This window comes from Artemia franciscana, chromosome 3, assembly GCF_032884065.1.
Source record: "Artemia franciscana chromosome 3, ASM3288406v1, whole genome shotgun sequence".
NCBI classification, from domain to species: Eukaryota; Metazoa; Arthropoda; class Branchiopoda; order Anostraca; family Artemiidae; genus Artemia; species Artemia franciscana.
The window spans coordinates 22,451,170-22,470,750 of NC_088865.1; the positions used below are offsets into that span (position 1 = coordinate 22,451,170).

At 34.1% G+C, this 19,581-nt stretch overlaps 1 protein-coding gene across 2 annotated transcripts in view; it reads right to left on the reverse strand.

The window, feature by feature from the left end:
* Positions 1–19,581, reverse strand: part of LOC136025025 (probable sodium/potassium/calcium exchanger CG1090) — a 107,793-nt gene that overhangs the window by 36,579 nt on the left and 51,633 nt on the right. For both annotated transcript variants that reach the window (XM_065700664.1, XM_065700665.1), the window contains 2 exons: positions 2,624–2,730; positions 2,075–2,207 (listed from right to left, as the gene is read on the reverse strand). In XM_065700664.1, the coding sequence (XP_065556736.1) occupies positions 2,075–2,207; positions 2,624–2,730 (240 nt within the window). The remainder of the gene's footprint in view (positions 1–2,074; positions 2,208–2,623; positions 2,731–19,581) is intronic.

Genomic DNA, 19,581 nt, shown 5'->3' on the forward strand with positions numbered 1-19,581 from the left:
TGTACCTATTATTTGTTTCCGGTGTATTTGATGGATAAACCAATTTGGTTCCAGTGGTAAGAAATGTAGGGGACTTGTAAGTAATAATCGGCTGTTGGGCTACAATCATCTTTAGCGATGAGGGGTTTGCAACTTTTGCTAGTTGGTGTACCCATTTATTTGTTTCCGGTGAACTTGATGTCTATCCCGGGAGAGGGACTTGTAAGTAAGAATCTGTTCACTTTGGGCTAGAAATTGTGTACTCTGGTGCAAATTGTATTCTATCTCTTTAAATCTGACAGAATTAAGTGTTTATGCAACGGGTACAAACGATAACATAAAACAATGAGGTAGTTTCGTAATAATTAGTGTCATCTATGGTATTTTAATCCTGAAAAGTTACGGATAGCTTTATAATACCAACTAGATTATATAAGATATTGTTCCAAGTTTTCATCCGTCACGGTGTCTACGATTGAGAAGGGTAAAGTTCAACTGGCTGCAAAGTCAATTTAGCCCCTTCTTTCGATATTATTTTGTAGTTATTTTTTTCGACGCTGAGGAATAGCCTTTGATCATGTGATTACTGATCGATAGCGAAGAAACAAAACACTAAAGTGTTGCTCTCGCAACACTTTAATCGGCGAAGCCAGACAAAGGTTGCCGCAACACTTCACGTTGTCCGGGCAACGTAGGTCTAGTTTCTGCTTGTTTTGAGTTTGGCTTGGCTATTAATTGTAATTTCTGTTCGTTTTGAGCTTCATTTTTTTTTATTGATAGTGGTTTGTGGTGATTTTATGCTTGGAAGATTATTGGACAATTTACACTACAGATGCATACACTTAAAATATATCGGACTTTATTGCTATTGTTAGATCATTAAAAAAAAAAACTAGGTTTTAATCCTTAGAAATAAAGTACTTTCAGCTCTCAAGTGGCATTTTACGGGGAAGGGGGAATTTTTACAGTAAATTGCGGACCATGATCCTTTAAGACGCATACACTTTAAACATATCTTATTTTATTACTAGTGTTTGATCATTTTAAGAAACTTAGTTTTTAGTCCTGAGGGACAAAGTACTTCCATGTCTCAAGTGGCATTTTATGGCCAAAAACGTACGTTTTCGAGTATTTAGTGGACCATTGACATTTGAGAAACTTACACTTAAAATACATTTGATTTTATTACTATTGTTAGAAGGTTTTAAGAAATTTAGGTTCCAATCTTAAGAAGAAAAGTGCTTTCATGTCTCAATTAGCGTCGCAAGGCTATAAAATATATGTTTATTTAGGATAACTTATTTACCACTGACATTTCAGACGCAAACACTGAAGATATATCTGATTTTATTATTATTATTTGATTTTTATAAGGTACTTAAATTTTATTCTTATGAATTAAAGTACTATCACATCTCAACAAATGTCTTATGGCTAAAAAGTATATTGAGAGACGAAAGAACTTTGTTCCTTAAGACTGAAACCTAAGTTTCTTAAAACAATCTTACATTAGCAATAAAATCTGATGTATTTTTAGTTTATGTATCTGAAATGCCCATGGTCCAAAAGTTATCCGAAATAAATTTTTTAGCCATCAGATACCGGTTGAGACATGACACATACAACATAGTTTTTAGACCCTGATGATGCCGCTGAAGAACGCCTAGCATATTCTTTAAATTATGGGTTCTCTCGTGATCTAATCAATCCCTATCCAAAAATATTTCGAAACACAAACAACTATCCCAAAGGTTACATAAAAATGCAAGAAGCAGATAATGGTGAAAATCAACATGCTGCTTCACTGGGACAACAGCCTCGGTTAGAAGACAGGCGTGAAAGAAAATCCATATGTACAAGAGCCCGGTGACGAAGCTGGCAATTCACTTTTTTTATTAACTAAGTCCTATAACCAATCTTATGAGCATTGAAATACAACGTTACTTAATCATTACTGTATCATTATTGTGTTTTTTTTTTTTTTATTCTTGGGTCTCAGGTATATTTCATCCTTTTTATATTAGATAGCATAATCAAAAATAATATTATGCAGTGGATAAAAACGAATAATTTCAGAATACGGTAGTTTACTTGCCTATGATTGTGATCATCCAAACCATAATGTATGAGAATAGAGATATCCAAACTAAACTCACGAAAAAGGCAATTATATAATATTTTGTTGCCTTTTCTTCTTTACAGTCTGGTATGCTATATTTGCATAGAATCTGGAATAGAAAACAGAATTAATGATTCAATTCTTGTGACAGTTCTGTGTTGTTTTTTTTTGTAATTTTTCTTAAATTGCAAAAGCTTCCGAGCAACAAACTTTATTTTGAAAGAAAAAGACGAGCAAAGCTGATAACACATGACTTAATCCTTCAAACCATTCTATATCAGTGTTGACAAATGTTTTTGTTAGACAACAAATCAAACTAAACTGTTTGCTCGGACAGTATTGTTTGTTCGTCTTCATCTTTGTCTTTTTGTCTGAACTAATGTATAATTTGATAGAAGAAACAAGAAGACACAGAAAGTGAGTTTATTTTCCTTTTTTCGGAAACACTAAAAAAAAATCTAAATTACGAGAATAGCTTGTTAATCTGAAAGGAATTATGTTAAATTAAAACGAAATCATGCATACCTGAATCGGCATTACTGTATACGTGTACCATGGCTTAGAATGAAGTATGTTTTCTTCTTCGGCTTTTTTCTCTTCGGAAACACTGACAACGCAAGGACGATGGCAACCTAGTTAATTTTCAAAAATATATGTATATATCAAATATTAAAGTAAAAGCATAAGCAAATGAAAAAATAATAATTGTAAATAAAAGTAAATTTTAGACAATCTAATCTGATAAAGATTCAGGCAGAGTGATGCAATGTGATTCGTTTCTAGTTTTACAATTTCATTTCGGACGAAGGTAACATAATTTTTCCGAGTATTTACCTTTGAAATTGTATTACTAACTACTATACCTACTAGTCCTGTGGTGGCGCAGTGGGTTTGACCTTAGCTTGGTAATACGGGACCCAGAGATCGAATGATGCTGCAGCAATGCACTGCAGGGCCGACGCAGGGACCTTAGTAGTCAAGAACCGTCGTTAATCTGATACAATACTATACCTACTAACGACTCATCGGACCACCAAGCTGCCTGAGGCCAGCACTTTTAACTTGATTTGAAATTGTATTCTTTTCCAACAATGGAAACATTCAAAGGAAATTTCATAATATACAAATAAATACAAACAGTTTCATGGTTAAAAAGCATCATAGTCATGAGCAGTTGTTTTTCGATAGAAGTTGGTGGTTGGTTTTAAGTATGTGTCTTCGTAGAATGGTGCACAATCGTCAGATCCAAAGACCGAAGTTCTTCCTTTTAGCTCTTTTGATAATTTCTAAATTTATACCTATTTAAGAAATTTCATTAGCCAGTCTTCCGAAGTCCGCTTTTACGGCTTATTTTACGTTCTGGTCACAAAGCACTTGAAACTCGTAGCGATTTCTAAAAACAGAGATTTTTGTAAATATAAAGATTAAACGTACCAAGTCTTTGATATTTTTTCTTGTACATAATCATACATTAAGTGAAATTAGGAAATTCGAAAAGGAAATTTCGATAGGAAAAGTGAACTTGGCAACGAATCTTATTCGTCAGTTTTGTCCACTGCTTGTTTTATGCATTAATTCATTTTGACCTCTGAATCACCCATGTAATTTGCAATGACCCGAAGTTATAAGGGATGGTCAGAATATCGTTGTGCTTGATACTTTCAAAATTCGTATGAAAAGTGTTATTCTGATTATTATTATTATTTTGTCTCCAAATCTTTATTATTATTTTTTTATCCTTTTCTTTCTGGATATTTCATGTGCGTGTGTTTATGTATCTCAACTTATGAAGATATAGCAATATCATTTTCGCCCCCATTTCAAACATACTAATCAGTACCCTTGCAAATGTGTCCCTGCCTCGCTTCTAATGGGGCAAGATATATCCCTATGCTACATACAAAACTTTATTGTGTTTTTTTTTAAATTACTTTAATTGACATTATGAACATAAAGGCAAAGAGAAATAAGAACAAAAATATTGCAAACTTACAAAATCTGAAAAAAACCTTTAGTGAGGAATGTGTATGGTAGGTAGACTACTGGGAAACTTTTAGGCTTTATTTATTTGATTCAGGAAATAAAACGAATAAACCTTGGAAGTTTTTCCAGAAGCTAGCCCACCGTACACATTCCTCAGTGAAAGATTGTCAAAATGGCTTTGAACTTGTCCAAGTTCAAAAGAGCTTCATGAGATGAATGTTGCCAAAGACACGGTTAGTTATTTTTTTAATTCTCTTGTAAAGAGAATTTTGTCTAGTTGTTACTATCTGAGACCTCTCTCATTGTTCGTAGTTCAAATAAGTAAATTCAAAATTCCTGCCAAATGGTTGATATTAAAACCAATGACCGTTGTGTTCTTATTGAGCTATTCATTTATGTTTATTAACTATAGCGATGAATAGAATTTTGATCGGGGTATTGTGTTGCGAGAGCAACACTTGTTTTTTTTGTTCCTAGCACCCCGATTTCAGCTTATTCCTAGAAAGTGGCAAGGGTCTAACCTCTGCGGTTTTTACTGAAATTGTTGACCTTAGGCCAGACTGATGAATATGAATTTGTTTTTTGGAAAGCTTCGTAGAACTCTTGCCTAGGGCCAAAAAGGATGGTTTTTGCTTGTGTTCCTAACCATTTCTGTTCCTGATTTCAGCTGAGTTTATCATTCGGTTTTTCGCACTTGGGATTGCGGTAGAGAAATGGTATCAGATGTGCATCTTAAACTTTAAAAGTTTTCTGATTGCTAAAGAAATTAGAGTTTATCCTTTGATCCTTTTTAAGTTCTGACGTTAGAAACTTGGCCTACGGCAAAAAAGTCAACTTTTGAACGGAGACAGATAGATTTTTTTTGACGGCAGTCAATAGCTCTTGACGAGCTGATCGAAATATACGCCATCCATTTTTCGGTAAAAAAATCTCTTCATAAGATATACCAGTTGAAAGTTTAAAGGGGTTGACAACTTCAGTTGTCTTAGTTCAAAATTTTACTTTTTGCCGTAGGCCAAGTTTCTAACGTAATCATTTAGAAAGTAGGAAAGGATAAACACTAATTTCTTTAGCAATGAGAGCACTTTTAAAGTTTAAAAGGCACATCTGATATCATTTCTGTATCGGCTTATTTTTGGTACATGCTGAAACCAAAAATAAGCCGATACAGAAATGATATCAGATGTGCCTCTTAAACTTTAAAAGTGCTCTCATTGCTAAAGAAATTAGTGTTTATCCTTTCCTACTTTCTAAATGAGTACGTTAGAAACTTGGCCTACGGCAAAAAGTAAACTTTTGAACTAAGACAGATAGGTTTTTTTTCGACGGCAGTCAATAGCTCTTGATTAGCTGATCAAAGTATAGGTCATCCTTTTTTGGTAGAAAATTTCCTTCATGAGATATACCAGTTTGAAAGTAAAGGGGTTTATAACTGCAGTAGTAGGGTACACACTGAAACCAAGAATAGGCCGATACCTATTGTGAAACATATAGGGAAGTTCTAAGTCACAATCGGCTGTATAGCTCATAATTATCTACGGCAATGAGGGGTTCACAACTCTTGCTAGTTGGTGTACCTAGTATTTGTTTCCGGTGTATTTGATGGTAAGACCGATGGGGGCTTGCAACTTTTGTTAGTTGCAATGAGGGGTTTGAAAATTTTGCGAGTTGATGTACCTAGTATTTATTTTAAGATCCTTACAGTTTAACAACTTCAGCGTTTAATCGAAGCGAAAAAACAAAACCAAAGTGTTGCTCTCGCGACACCTAACTCGGCGAAGCCGAACAAAGGTTGCCGCAACACCTCATTTTGCCCATGCAACGTAGACCTAGTTCTATTTGAAAACTAATTAAAACGTAACTCAAAATAAGAATTTGTCATTTTTTGGAGAAAAAAAAAAATATATTTGCGGGAGTGTAACAAAATAACTGGTTGTAAAAACTTCAGTTAAATATTAGAAGATCAATCAAAGAGTAAGTTTTAAAAATTGACTTTACTATCGGAGGTGCAGATATGAAATAGGGGACTCTAAGGAGTCTAGACCCCCTCTCCTTTTTATAGTGAAGAACTCAAAATCGCAGTTAGAGCTTGAAAAATAGAAAACTTAAGAGAAGAAAATACTGTAACTGTACCTGCACACAGCCATGAGAGGCTTAGAGACCCATGTAAACCCTTGGAAATTGTATTAATTGCACAAGAGCGAAATTAGTTGGGCATTAATATTAATCTTTTTGAAGTTGAAGACCCCAAAAACAAATTTTGTGAGTCCTCACCTCTTTGAAATTTGGCTGCTATTTAGTGTTCCCTATGAGTAGTATTTCGAGCATCCAGCGCTGCTTGATTGCTGGAAAATATTGTAGAAAAGCGCTGCTGGAAAATAATATTGAAAAGGGGCTCGCTTTACCAAATGTTTATAGTTCTAGTGCAAGTTTTAAGTGGCAAAAGAGCGAACGCCCACCATTTTGCGCAATTTTGTAATATAATGTTTGCAACAATTGTATCCAACTAGAGCAAACATACTATCGAGCAAAAATTTTGAGTAAGGGATATGTTCAGAACTAAGCTAAAAAGTTCAAATAAAAATTTATTTGAACTAAGTGTGTGGGAAATATACTGAGATGATGATAGCCCTTCCCTTACTGCAGAAGTTTTCAAAATGAGTTATCCCCGTGATTAATACTTTTCAATCATCCCCCCTAAGAAATTTAAATATTACGACCTGGACAAACACTTTTGGCTTTTTAGACCCCCTCCCTCTCCTTAAAACATTGCATTTAAGGTTGCATATTTTTGAAAGGAGTTTTTATTTTCACAGGACTGCCGTGCAATACATTCACTTTAGCGTAAACATTGGGTAAGAAGAAGGATGGCTCCTCTAATTAGGATAACCCGAAAGTCATATTGAAAATTGGCATGAATTAAAAAGAAACCTAATTCTTTCGAATAAAAGTAAAGGGAAACGTCAAAACTTAAAATGAACGGAAATTATCCTAAGCATCGGTGATACTGATCTCTCTAGCTCCTATGCGAAACTCTTAGTAGCGTGGGCTTTTTGGATATAAACCTGGCCGTAAGGGGTTTACTATTGGAGTTACCAATCCCTCAAGACGTTATAACGCACACCTGGGTCTTACGTAACACTATAGTACACCTTGATGCAGATGGTGATGAAGATGCAGATGTTTGTTACGTAATACTAAAGGGAAATATTTATTACATAATATGAGATTGTTTGCCTGCGTTGATGATGACGTAATCTCTTGTGACTTATTAGGTTTAAAGAGGACTAGCTGTTGGGGTGACGCTTCGTGCCATCCCAACACCTAGTTGGTGGGGGTGCTTCGCGCCCCCCAAGCCCCCACGCGCACGTAAGTCGTTACGCGCCATATTAGTTAAGCGCCATTGTAGTTGTGTCCCTGTGTCCCACCTCTGAATATAGATAGATATATATTTATGTTTTTAACTACGTAAAACTTGCGAATATACAAAATTCTTGGCTGTCCCATTGTCTGTGCTTATACAAAGCTTTATATACTTATAATGACGTCATATGCAAACGCTCTTTTTACAAACAAACAAACATGCATACAAACAACTTATTTTTATATAGATAGATAGATACATAGATAGATATTCATATACAATACAAATTGACTACGTAAAACTTGTGAATTTACAATATTCTTCGCTGTCCCATTGTCAGTGCATATAAATAGATTGTCAGGTTTTCCGGCCCTCGAACATGTAACGTACAATTGTCCATGGGAAAAACGATCAGTATTAAGATCTATACCACATTTTTCTAACGATTGCCTTTGAGCTTCGTTGATGGTGATTGCAAATGCTAATCGAATTGGGAATTGCAATCTTTTAAACTGAAAAGGCAGATCCGTTTGAATCATGGGAATGCGAGGAATCAGAACAGCCTCACCCTCAAAAGGCCCTGTCAAGATTGTTGCCTCTATTAAGTTTTCCATTGTTTTTTGTTTTTTTACGGCAAGTCGCGAGCCATTGCAAAGCTTTGGTGGGTTGATATTTCGGAACAATATTATTGGTATGCCTATTTTTAGTTGTACCACGTGTGGTGGAAACCCTGAGAGATCTAGGGAATTTAAAAATTCAGATGGATAATTAACCGCCTCATTTGGTTCCAGAACTGTGTCGACTGACTTGTAAAGGACTGCCTGGTCTCGAATCTTGGTCAAAACAATATTGTTGATTTCGTGGACGTCTTTATTCTTGGGTGCCAGAATCACTCGTTCACTTAGCCATTTATGACTTTTATAATTGGTTAGAATATTCGGACATAATTTTTAAACCAATTCATTTTTGGACGTCACTAAAATACAGAATTCAGCAGGCAGTTGTATACGTCCAGAAATTGAGTCTACTGGGAGCTTTCTGTTTCCAATTGCCAGCAATTGATATGAAAATGTTTGACCAGAGTCATCATTTTGCTACCGGACACGCATATTTGTAGTTAATTTTAATGTCTTTACGTGTGACCATAAATTAGAATTTTTCAGGCAAGCATTCATTTCGTCTGCAGGGGTTGATCTAGGTGTTATAGGTAATGTTTGCCTGAAATCTCCCCCAAGCAATATTAATGTGCTGCTAAAGGGCTTCACACCCGTGGGATGTTACGTAATACTTTGGGAGTTTTTTTTCTTCAAGATTTCATTTTCTTCAAGGCGTTTTTTTTTTCGTTGAGATATTTTCTTCAAGATTTTGCTTTTTAAAGGCGTTTTTTTCGAGATTTTATTTTCTTCAAGTTTTTTTCTTTTTCTTTATCCAAGATTTTCTTTTCATCGAGACGTTTGTTGTTTTCTTCGAGACATTTTCTTCAAGATTTTTTTTTCTCAAGGGTCTTTATAATCTGTCATAAAAAAATTTGTCTGCTTCAGGAACCGAATTTTAGACCTGATATTCTCCTACTATACCGGTACCTTAGAAACCTGGACCAATATGCAGCTGATATTTCTATGATTTGAAAAATACTTTCTAGCGGAAAATATTCAATAGATATATGAATTGCATGTTTTCTATCTCTTGAATAATTCACATATAGAGAGAAAATTGATTGCTAGAAATTGGTTACATTCGACATGTACCTGCTTGTTTGAATACTATTAATTTTCTAACGTGAGCTACAAAAGACTTTGTTAAGATTCTCAAATGGATTTGTAAGACAGGTCTTTTTATTGTACATACAAGTATTATTAATAAACAACTCTACGAACATTAAAGAAAAACTTCATTCTTAGGACTGAAATAAATATTAAAGAGAGAGAAAAGGGTTATTTTGGTCTATAAATTCAGTCAATCGGGGACTGTCAACATAAATGCTGATAAATTTGCCATAAGTATAGCCAGAACATCAAAAATACAATACTGCACGAAAATCATAATTTTTAATCAGCAGTTCTTGTCCTTGCTTTCCAATTTGGTCTGAGAACCTTTTTATTCTGACAAGAACGAGTATAAACCATATAATGTATTCAACATTTCTTGAATACACATTTTCTTATTCCCTTCAACCAGTTGTTTGCTACATTTCCCCCTGTAAAACTAAAAACTTTTAAAACATACAGAAATTACCTTCTAAAAGCAGAGTGACCCCCTCCTTGCCTTTTTGATATGGGTCATAAGCCTTAACGTCGTTCCTTGCCGTTAGCAAAACATTTGATCTATTGTTATATGTTTCGTCTTTAATTTTACATTTATATATCTAATTTTATATATAGAATTTAAAACATTTCTTGAATAAGCTTTCCCCTTGTTAACACTCATTATGTCAAAATTGGCTGCCTTGTGACATCCCTGTGGTACATATGATCATTCCTAAGGCATTCTCAGATATTTTGATGATAAAAGTATGCTTCAAATGCATTGATTCAAGTTTTTGCAAGCCATCACAACCTCATCCCCCCATGGTAATTCACGACGCCATGGCACACTAGAGATGGCATATGACACCCTCTGACACAAATTATCATTCCTAAGGCATTTTTCAGATTTTTTTTTGTTAAAAATCATGCTTTAACTCCATTGATTCTTGTTTTTGCAAGCCACCCCAGTGTGATGTCTGCCGTGGCAATTCCCAACCTGTTCCACTCTCTGACTCGTCTGTTGCGCCCCTCTTGCAACCCTCATCATTCTTACGGCATTCTCAGATATTTTTGCTAAAACTCATGCTTTAAATCCATTGGTTCTTGCTTTCTTGACCCACCCCAACGTGATGTCCCAATGGCAGTTCACGAAACTTTGGCACGCTATGGCTGGCAAATGGCACACTCTGGCACCCCTTATAATTCCTAAGACATTTTTCAGCTAAGAAATCCTGCTTTAAATCCGTCAGGATGTGTTTTCGCAAGCCACCCCCAACTTACTCATCCCCATGGCAATTCTCGACCTGTGCCACCCTATGAGTTGCCTTTGGCACCCCTCAGGCATCTTCCATCATTCCTAAGGCATTTTCAGATATCTTCAAGATAAAAATAAAAAGCAAATTGCTTTGTTTCTTTTCTCGTTATTATGTTTGAACCAGGGCTGTTCTATTTTTTCCAGAAGTAGCAACACCAAAGTGGCTTTGTTTATTTTCTCATTCCTTTGTTCTACCAGTCATTCGACTTTTTTGTTCAAAAAAGCCAAAACATAAGTGGAATTGCTCATTTTTTTAATACTTGCTACAAAATAAAAAAATTTAACAGCATCCCAAATGCTTCTTATAGAAAACAAAAAGTTTAAAAATAATCCAAAATAATTCCTATAAAACACAAATAATTCTTAAAAAATACAAAAATACTTTGCACAATTCTAAAATAGTTCTAAAACAATGAAAAATAGTTGTTGCAAAACAAAAAATACTTGCTATAAAGCACAAAAATTCAAACAACACGTCAAATACTTCCTACTTAATAGATATAATTGTTAGGAAGACAAATATACTTCGCACAATTGTAAAATTTAATGTTTAAATAGCCTATCGTAGGTTTGGTTAGGTTAGCCTAACCTAGTAGCATGTAAGAAAACTGATGAATCCTTGGGAACGTTTGCTGAACCTAAATGAACTGAGCTTGAAATCAGTTAACATAATGCATCCTAGGTAAGGCATTAGGTTGGCGGCAGGTACGCAAGTTGTGATACTTTAACTGCAGGTACCCGGGTCAGCTGTAAATTGGCTGCAGATACATTGGGCATTCGTAGGTCAGTTGCAGGTGATTGAGATGTAGTGGGTTGGATGCAGGTACCCGGGATGGGTTTCATAGAAGTATTTTGTATTTACGGCAAGTAAATTTTATTCTGTTAGAAGTATTTGGATTTGTGTAAAGTATTTTTTTGTACGAATAGCTTTTGTTTTCTATAAACTATTTTGGATTTTGTTAGAGCTTTCTGTATTTTTGTATGAACTATTTCTGTTTTGTAGGAATTATTTTGAATTATGTTTGAACTTTTTGCATTCTATAAAAAATATTTATGAAGTTTGTTGAATTTTTGTGTTTTGTAGCAAGTATTTTGCTTTCTGCACCAGCTATATTTCACTCCGTTCGAACTATTTTAGTTTTCTGTAAAGAATTGTACAAAGCATTTTGTATTTTGTAAGAATTATTTTGGATTATTATTATTTTTTTTTATTCTATAAGAAGTATTTGGGGAAGTATATTGGGTTCGTTCTGAACCAACTGGATTTCAATCTGTTAGAACTATTTTATAATTGTTCAAACTATTTTTGTATTTTGTAAGAATCATTTTTGTTTTGTAGGAATTATTGGATTATATTGAACTTTTTTGATTCTATAAGTAGTAGTTATGATGTTGTTAGAATTTTTCGTGTTTTTAGCAAGTATTTTATGTTCTGCACCAACTATTATTCATTGTGTTAGAACTATTCTGGAATTGTGCAAAATACTTTTGTATTTTGTAAGAACTATTTCTGTTTTGTAGGAATTGTTTTAGATTTTGAGCTTTTTTGTGTTCTAAAAGAAACATCAGGGACGTTGGTAGAATTTTGGGTTTTGTAGCAAGTATTTTTGGTTCTGCACCATTTGTGATTCTTTTATAACTACTTTAGAATTTAGGAAAGCCTTCTTGTGTTTCGTAATAGTAATTTTTTTTGTTTTGTAGGAATATTTTCGATTATGTTTAAACTTTTTGTATTCTATAAGAAGTATTTGTGATGATTTTAGAATTTTTATGCACTGCAGTAAGTATCTTGGGTTCTATGACAGCTATTTCTTCATTCTATTAGAGCTATTTTAGAATTGTGCTAAGTATTTTTGTATTTTGTAAGAATTATTTCTGATTTGTAGAAATTATTTTGGATTATGTTTCAATTTTTTGTATTCTATGAGAAGTGTTTGGGATATTGCAAGAATTTTCGTCTTTGCAGCAAGTATTTTTTGCTCTGAACCAACAGTTTTTTATTCTCTTAGAACCATTTTAGAATTGTACGAAGTATTTTGTATTTTGTAAGAATTATTTCCGTTTTGTAGGAATTATTTTGGATCGTGTTTGAACTTTTTTGTATTCTATAAGAGGTATTTGGGACGCTGTTAGAATTTTTCTGTTCTGTATTAAGTATTTTGAATTCTGTACCGACTATTTTTTATTCTGTTAGAACTATTTTAGAGTTGTGAAATTATTTTTGTATTTCATAAGAATAATTTTTGTTTTGGAGGAATTATTTTGGATTACTTTAGAACTTTTTGTATTCTATAAGAATTATTTGGGATTTTATTAAAATTTTTGTGTTTTATAGCAAGTATTTTGTGTTCTGCACCGGCTATTTCTTATTCTGTTATAACTATTTTAGAACTGTTCAAAGTATTTTTGTATATTGTAAGAATTATTTTTGTTTTGTAGGAATTATTAGATTATGTTTAAACTTTTTTGGACTCTATAAGAAGTATTTGGGATGTTGTTTGAATTTTTGTGTTTGTAGCAACTATTTTGTGCTCTGTACCAACTGATATTCATTTTTTTTGTATTTTGTAAGAATTATTTTTTGTTTGTAGGAATTGTTTTCGGTTACATTTGAACTTTTTTGTATTCTAAAAGAAGCATTTGGGATATTGGTAGAATTTTTGTGTTTTGTAGCAAGTATTTTGGATTCTGCACCAACTATGTGTGCTTCTGTTTGAACCATTTCTGAATTATGCAAAGCATTAATGTATTTCGTAAAAATGATTTCTTATTTTGTAGGAATTATTTTGGATTATGTTTAAACTTTGTGTATGCTATAAGCAGTATTCATGATGTTTTTTGAATTTTCGTGTAATGCAGTAAGTACCTTGGGCTCTGCAACAGCTATTTCTTCATTCTATTACTGCTATTTTAAAATTGTGCAAAGTATTTTTGTATTTTGTAAGAATTATTTCTGCTTTGTAGGAATTCTTTTAAACTATTTTTCAAATTTATTGTATTCTATGAGAGGTGTTTAAGATGTTGTAAGAATTGTTGTGTTTTGCAGCAAGTATTTTTTGCTCTGTACCAACAGTTTTTTATTCACTTAGAACCAATTTAAAATTGTACAAAGCATTTTTGTATTTTGTAAGAATTATTTCCGTTTTGAAGGAATTATTTTGGATCATGTTTGAACTTTTTCGTATTCTATAAGAAGTATTTGGGATGTTGTTAGATTTTTTGTTTGTTTTGTATTCTTTTGTATTCTGTATTTTGAGTTCTGCACCAACTATTTTTTATTCTGTTAGAACTATTTTAGAGTTGTGAAATTATTTTTGTATTTCATAAGAATAATTTTTATTTTGGAGGAATTATTTTCGATTACTGTAGAACTTTTTGTATTCTATAAGTATTATTTTCGATTTTATTAAAAAAATTTTGACTTATAGCAAGTATTTTGTGTTCTGCACCAGCTATTTCTTATTCTGTTATAACTATTTAGAATTGTTCAAAGTATTTTTGCACTTTGTAAGAATAATTACTGTTTCATAGAATTATTTTGGATTATATTTGAATTTTTTTGCATTCTGTAAGAAGCATCTGGGATGTTGTCAGAATTTTGTATTTTTCAGAAAGTATTTTGTGTTCTGTACAAACTTTTTTTTCATTCTATTAAAACTATTTGAGAGTTTTGCAAAGTATTTTTGAGTTTTGTTTGTCTTCAAGTATTTCTGTTTTGTATGAATTATTTTTTTATTATGTTTGAACTTTCTGTAAGCTAAAAAATTATTTGTAATGATGTTAGCATATTTGTGTTTTGAAGAAAGTACTTTTTGTTCTGCAAAGTTAGAACTATTTTAAAATTATGCAAAGTATTTTTGTATTTCGTAAAAATTTTTTTTTTTTGTAGCAATTATTTTGGAATGTGTTTGAACTTTTTGTATTCTATAAGAAGTATTTGTGATGTTGTAAGAATTTGTGTGTATGTAGCAAGTCTTTGGTGTTCTGCGTCAGTTATTTTTCATTCTCTAATGTTGTTGTTTTTTGGAAAAAATCAAACAACAAAAAATGAAAAAAAAACTGAGGAAAGAAACAAAGCAATTCGGCTCTAGTATTGCTGTATACGGTAAAAATCAAACAACCCTGCTTAAAACAAAGGGATGGGGAAAACACAGCAATTCCGCTTTGGAATTAGTATTTTTTGGGAAAAAGTAAAAAAAAACTCTGTTGCTTTAAATAAAGGAATGAGAAAAGAAACAAAGCGATTCTGCTTTGGTATTGCTATTTTTAAGAAAAAAGTCAAAGAACCCTGGCTGAAACACGAGAGCGAGAAAAAAAACAAAGTAATTCTTTTTTTTTATTTTATCATGAAAATAACTAAAAATGCTTTTGGAATGATAAGGGGTGCCAGAGGGGTCAGAGGCTAGTCAAAGAGTGGCACAGGCTGGGAATTGCCATAGGGGTATCACGTTCGGGGTGGCTTGCGAAAACATGAAAAGATGGAATTAAAGTATGATTTTTATCAAGAAAATATCTAAAAATACCTTAGGAACGAAGAAATGATGCCAGAGGGTGCCTTGTGCCAACCATATTGCGTCAAGGATGCGTGAATTTCAATAAGGGGTATCACATTGGGGCTGGTTTTATAAAACACAAACCGATGGATTTACAGCACGATTCTTATCAAGAAAATATCTGAGAATGCTCTAGGAATGATTAGAGTTGCCAGAGGGTGCCAAAGACGAATTATAGAGTAACAAGTCGATGATATTATGAATGTGAAGAAGTGGCTTGGGTCCTAGCTGTATCCAGATGCTTTATTTCAGAAGCGAACTGGATTGAAAGCGCCACTAAGTCATTTAGGAGATATACTGGATTTTATCAAGAAGGGCAATACAGATGATTTTGACATCCCGGTATTTTGTATATTAAACCCTAGTGAAGTCCCATTGATACCAGCTACAGCTTATTCTGCTCTCCTTTCGGGAGTAAACGAGCTGCGCATACAGCTAAAAACTATTTCTAATCAGTTTGATGTGTTTTCCAATCATTTCCCGCCATTACCACAGCCTGGAGCCTCGAAACCTGCCGACAACCACTCTACTATTGTTGTCTCTAAATTGCCACCATCTATTAGAGATCCGACAAGCCGCAAAGACTTTATCGATCAATTAAGTGGTCATGATTCGGTTGCTAGTATTTGGCCGGTGGGAGATAAACTGTTCGTAAACATTGAAAAATCGGTAGCTTCTGATTTCTGTGAGTCTGTGAAGTCTGTAGTCTTCACAGTAGGTATTGGCACGAAGATTCTGCAGAAACGTTACCTTGGAATAATTAAAAGGAATCCCGCTGTCATTTAATGCTTCCGAATTCAAAATGCACTCAGGAGTCGTTGACGCAAACCGAATTGGTTTGTCCCAAACTATCAAGCTAGACTTTTCAGATTCGTTTGCAAAACGTGACGCTATGAAGAATGGAGTAAAAATAGGTTACGAGATTTTCCGAATTTACGATTTCGTAAGTGTACCGCGATGTTGCTTTAAGTGCAGGTCTCCTGATCACTTTATCAACGATTGTACCAGTCAGGTGGAAAAATGTGCGCGCTGTGCCGAAAATCACATTTTTTTTAAAGATGCGCCCTGTACAAATAGACCTAAATGTGCAAACTGCGGCGATTCTCACACTTCATATAGTCTATTATGTCCAGTGCTCAAGTCTCGTATTGCGACCGCTGTGAAAAAAAGATGTCACAAAAATTCTCGGTTATTTCGTACAATATAAATGGAACACGTCAAAAAGAGCACATCATTGACGAACTTTCGAGCAACTATGACATCGTTTGTCTTCAAGAGCATCTTTTATCTTCAGATAATACCAACTTGTTTAAACGGAGTGCAAACCATATTACTTTTGTGAGTGCTGCAAGATCTACGTTTGGTAGACCTTCCAGAGGCCTCGCTTGTATACTGAGACGTAGCTCCTTTTCATCCACGACGCCTGTGCTGTTCCATAGTGACGAAAACCTCTTGGCCGTGCGAATTACCGATTTAATACTTATTAACGTGTACTTTCCTTGTGATCGTAAGTCGGTTCAATCACTGAATAAGTTTGCCAAGACCTGTAGTGTTTTGAAAAAAGTGACAGAATCCGCATCATCTCTCGGTTATCAATTTGATGTCGCCGGGGATTTTAATGCTGATTTACTGAATTCAAAGATTCGGTCTGATATGGTTTTCGAGTCTTTATCTGAGTTTAAGCTAGTGGATAAGAATCGTCCGTTTTCTTACATCCATCATTCTGGGAGCCTTACTAATATTGATCATGTCCTTTGCTCTCCCAATTTATCTGTTTCGACTGTTTCTGTACATGAAATAGAAAGCGATATAGACCACCTACAAATTTCCTTCATACTTTGTATTTCTCTGTCGCAAGATAGTTCTAATAGACGTGGGAATCGTAGATGGTTTACCAGACGAAATTGGAATAAGGCTAATTGGGCTCTTTATATTTCTACCCTTACAGCTTTTTTGTCTAGGATAAAAGTTCTTTTTCAGCTACTTCAGGTTGGATCTAAATTTGTAAATGATAAGAATTTTCTGAATAAATATTATTTTGATATTATATCATGCATGAAGGAAGCTGAGAGGGTGGCTGTTCCCGAAGAACGTGTTAAATTTAATACGCGGAAGCCTGAATGGTCTTGGGATCCGGGTCTAAAATCAGTGAAAAATAAAGCCAAATTTTGGTTACGTATTTGGGTTTCTTGCGAACGACCACGTAGCGGTGTTGTGTTTCAGCTTAAACAGAAAACTAAATTAGAGTATAAAAATTATTTACGGTCTGCAAAATCTAAAATTTGCAAATTCCCTTCAAGTAATTTCGATTGGAAAAATGTGGTAAATTCAAATAAAATCGATGACTCTTCGTCAACAAGTAGCCCAATTAGTCCTGCTGCTTGGTGCAAATATTACGACCAGATTTTCAACACTATAAACCATTTTGTTCATGCTACTTTTATGAGGTTTCTTATTTCTACGCTTCCCATATCACTCGGCCAGAACCAAATCCTCCCAATTAATTTAGTTTCGGTGGCACAAGCTATAAAGAAGCTTAAGTCTAGCTCTATTGATTGTGATGGTATAAGTGTCAAACACCTAAATGTTGATTGTCCAGCTCTAGTCCAACATTTACAACTTCTGTTTCAAATGTGCTTATGCACTTCGGTTGTGCCTGAAAGTTTTTTGTGTGGAACAGTTACTTCAATCCTGAAAAGAGGAAAGATTCCGACTGAGTGTGCATCTTACAGGCCTATAACGGTTTCCTGCAATATAAGCAAAATGTTTGAGTATCTTCTCTGCCATCAGTTAATTCTTCGGCATATTTTGGTGAAAATCAGATTGGGTTTTCAGCTGGGGTAGGTTGCCAGCAGGCTCATCGAGTTTTGGCTAATTTTCTTACTGAGGCTACTAAAAAGGGATTCGAGTTACATTTATGTGCTTTGGATCTCTCCAAAGCCTTTGACACTGTTACGTATTCCCAAGCTATCTTTTCCCTTTTTAGTCACGGTATCAACATATCGGTAATTTTTCTTCTTAGATATTGGTATTCAAATTCCTTTTTGCGGATTAAAACGGATATGAGGGTTTCAGATAGTAAAATTCCAATACGACGTGGGGTCCGGCAAGGTGATGTCCTCTCCCCCTCTATTTTCAAACTTTGTATATCATCTGTCCTTTCCTCTATCCCACCTACTTGCATCCTCAATTCTGTAAATATTTCTTATCTTGCCTATGCGGATGATATTCTTTTGATCAGTAGGACTAAAAAAGGGCTCTCTTTGTCTGTTTCAACAGTAGCATCTAAACTTCATGCGATTGGACTTTCTCTTAATCTTTCAAAGTGTGAATATCTTTCATTTAATAGCACTATCACTACTCCTCTAATCTGTGGATCTTTTTCTATCCCGTCGGTTTCTTCATTTCGGTGGCTGGGAATTAACGTTAGTAAAACTCTATAATCCTTACGGACTCTCACTGTTGCTGATTGCAAGAAGAAAATCCAATTAAGTTACTCTAAAATTGTTGCTAACCGAGGTAGATACAATAGAAAGTTTCTTGCTAAATTATACTCGGTTTTTACAGATCATTCGGTTTTGTTTCTTTCTGGTATTTACCCAATTTTTCATAAAAAAGATATCAGTTCAATTCGTTCTTATTATTTCCGTTTTTCCCGTTTTCTATTGTATCTGCCTCCATGGTATAGGAATAGGAGCCTCATATCTATTTATAGTTTACCGGATATTGGGTCGAAGCTCACAGAGCTTGCTGGCAAAATACCCCAGTCTACTTATAAGTATCTGCCCGCCCAGGGGGCCTTACTCGTTTGCTTTAGTCTCTTGTTTTTTCTGTTTTGTGTAGTGTTTGTTTTGTTTCTTTTATTGGTACTCCGCTTTGATTTTTTGTAGCGGGTCAAAAATAAATTATTATTATTATTATTACAGGTCAAGAATTGTCATGAGGGGCTTCATGTTCGGGGTGGCTTGTGAAAACACGAAATTGAGGAATTTTAATTCCTCAATTTCGTGTACCTTAGGAATGATAGTTTGTGCAAGAAGGTGTCATGTGCCAGGCATAGTTTGCTACGATGGCGTGGATTGCCATAGGGGCATCATGTTGGGCGTGGCTTGAAAAAACGCGAACCAATGGATTTAAAACATAATTTTATAATGAAAATATCTGAGAATGCTTTAGAAATGATAACCTGTTCCACAAGAATTTTACGGGGCAGCCAGTTTTTACGAAATAGGTCGAAATAAGGGGAAGGATCATTCAAGAAATGTTTTAAATTGTATTTCCTTTTTAAACAATAAGGAAATACAAAATTAAAGACGAAACGTATTGCAATGGATAAAATGTTTTTCTAAAGGTAAGGAGCGATGTTTAAACCTATTATTCATATCTAAAATCTAAGGAGGGGGTTGCTCTGTTTTTAAAAGATAATTTCTGAATGTTTTAGAAATGTTTAATATTAAATGGGAAAATATGTGAAACTACTGGTTGAAGAGAATAAGAAAAATGTTTACTAAAGAAATGTTGAA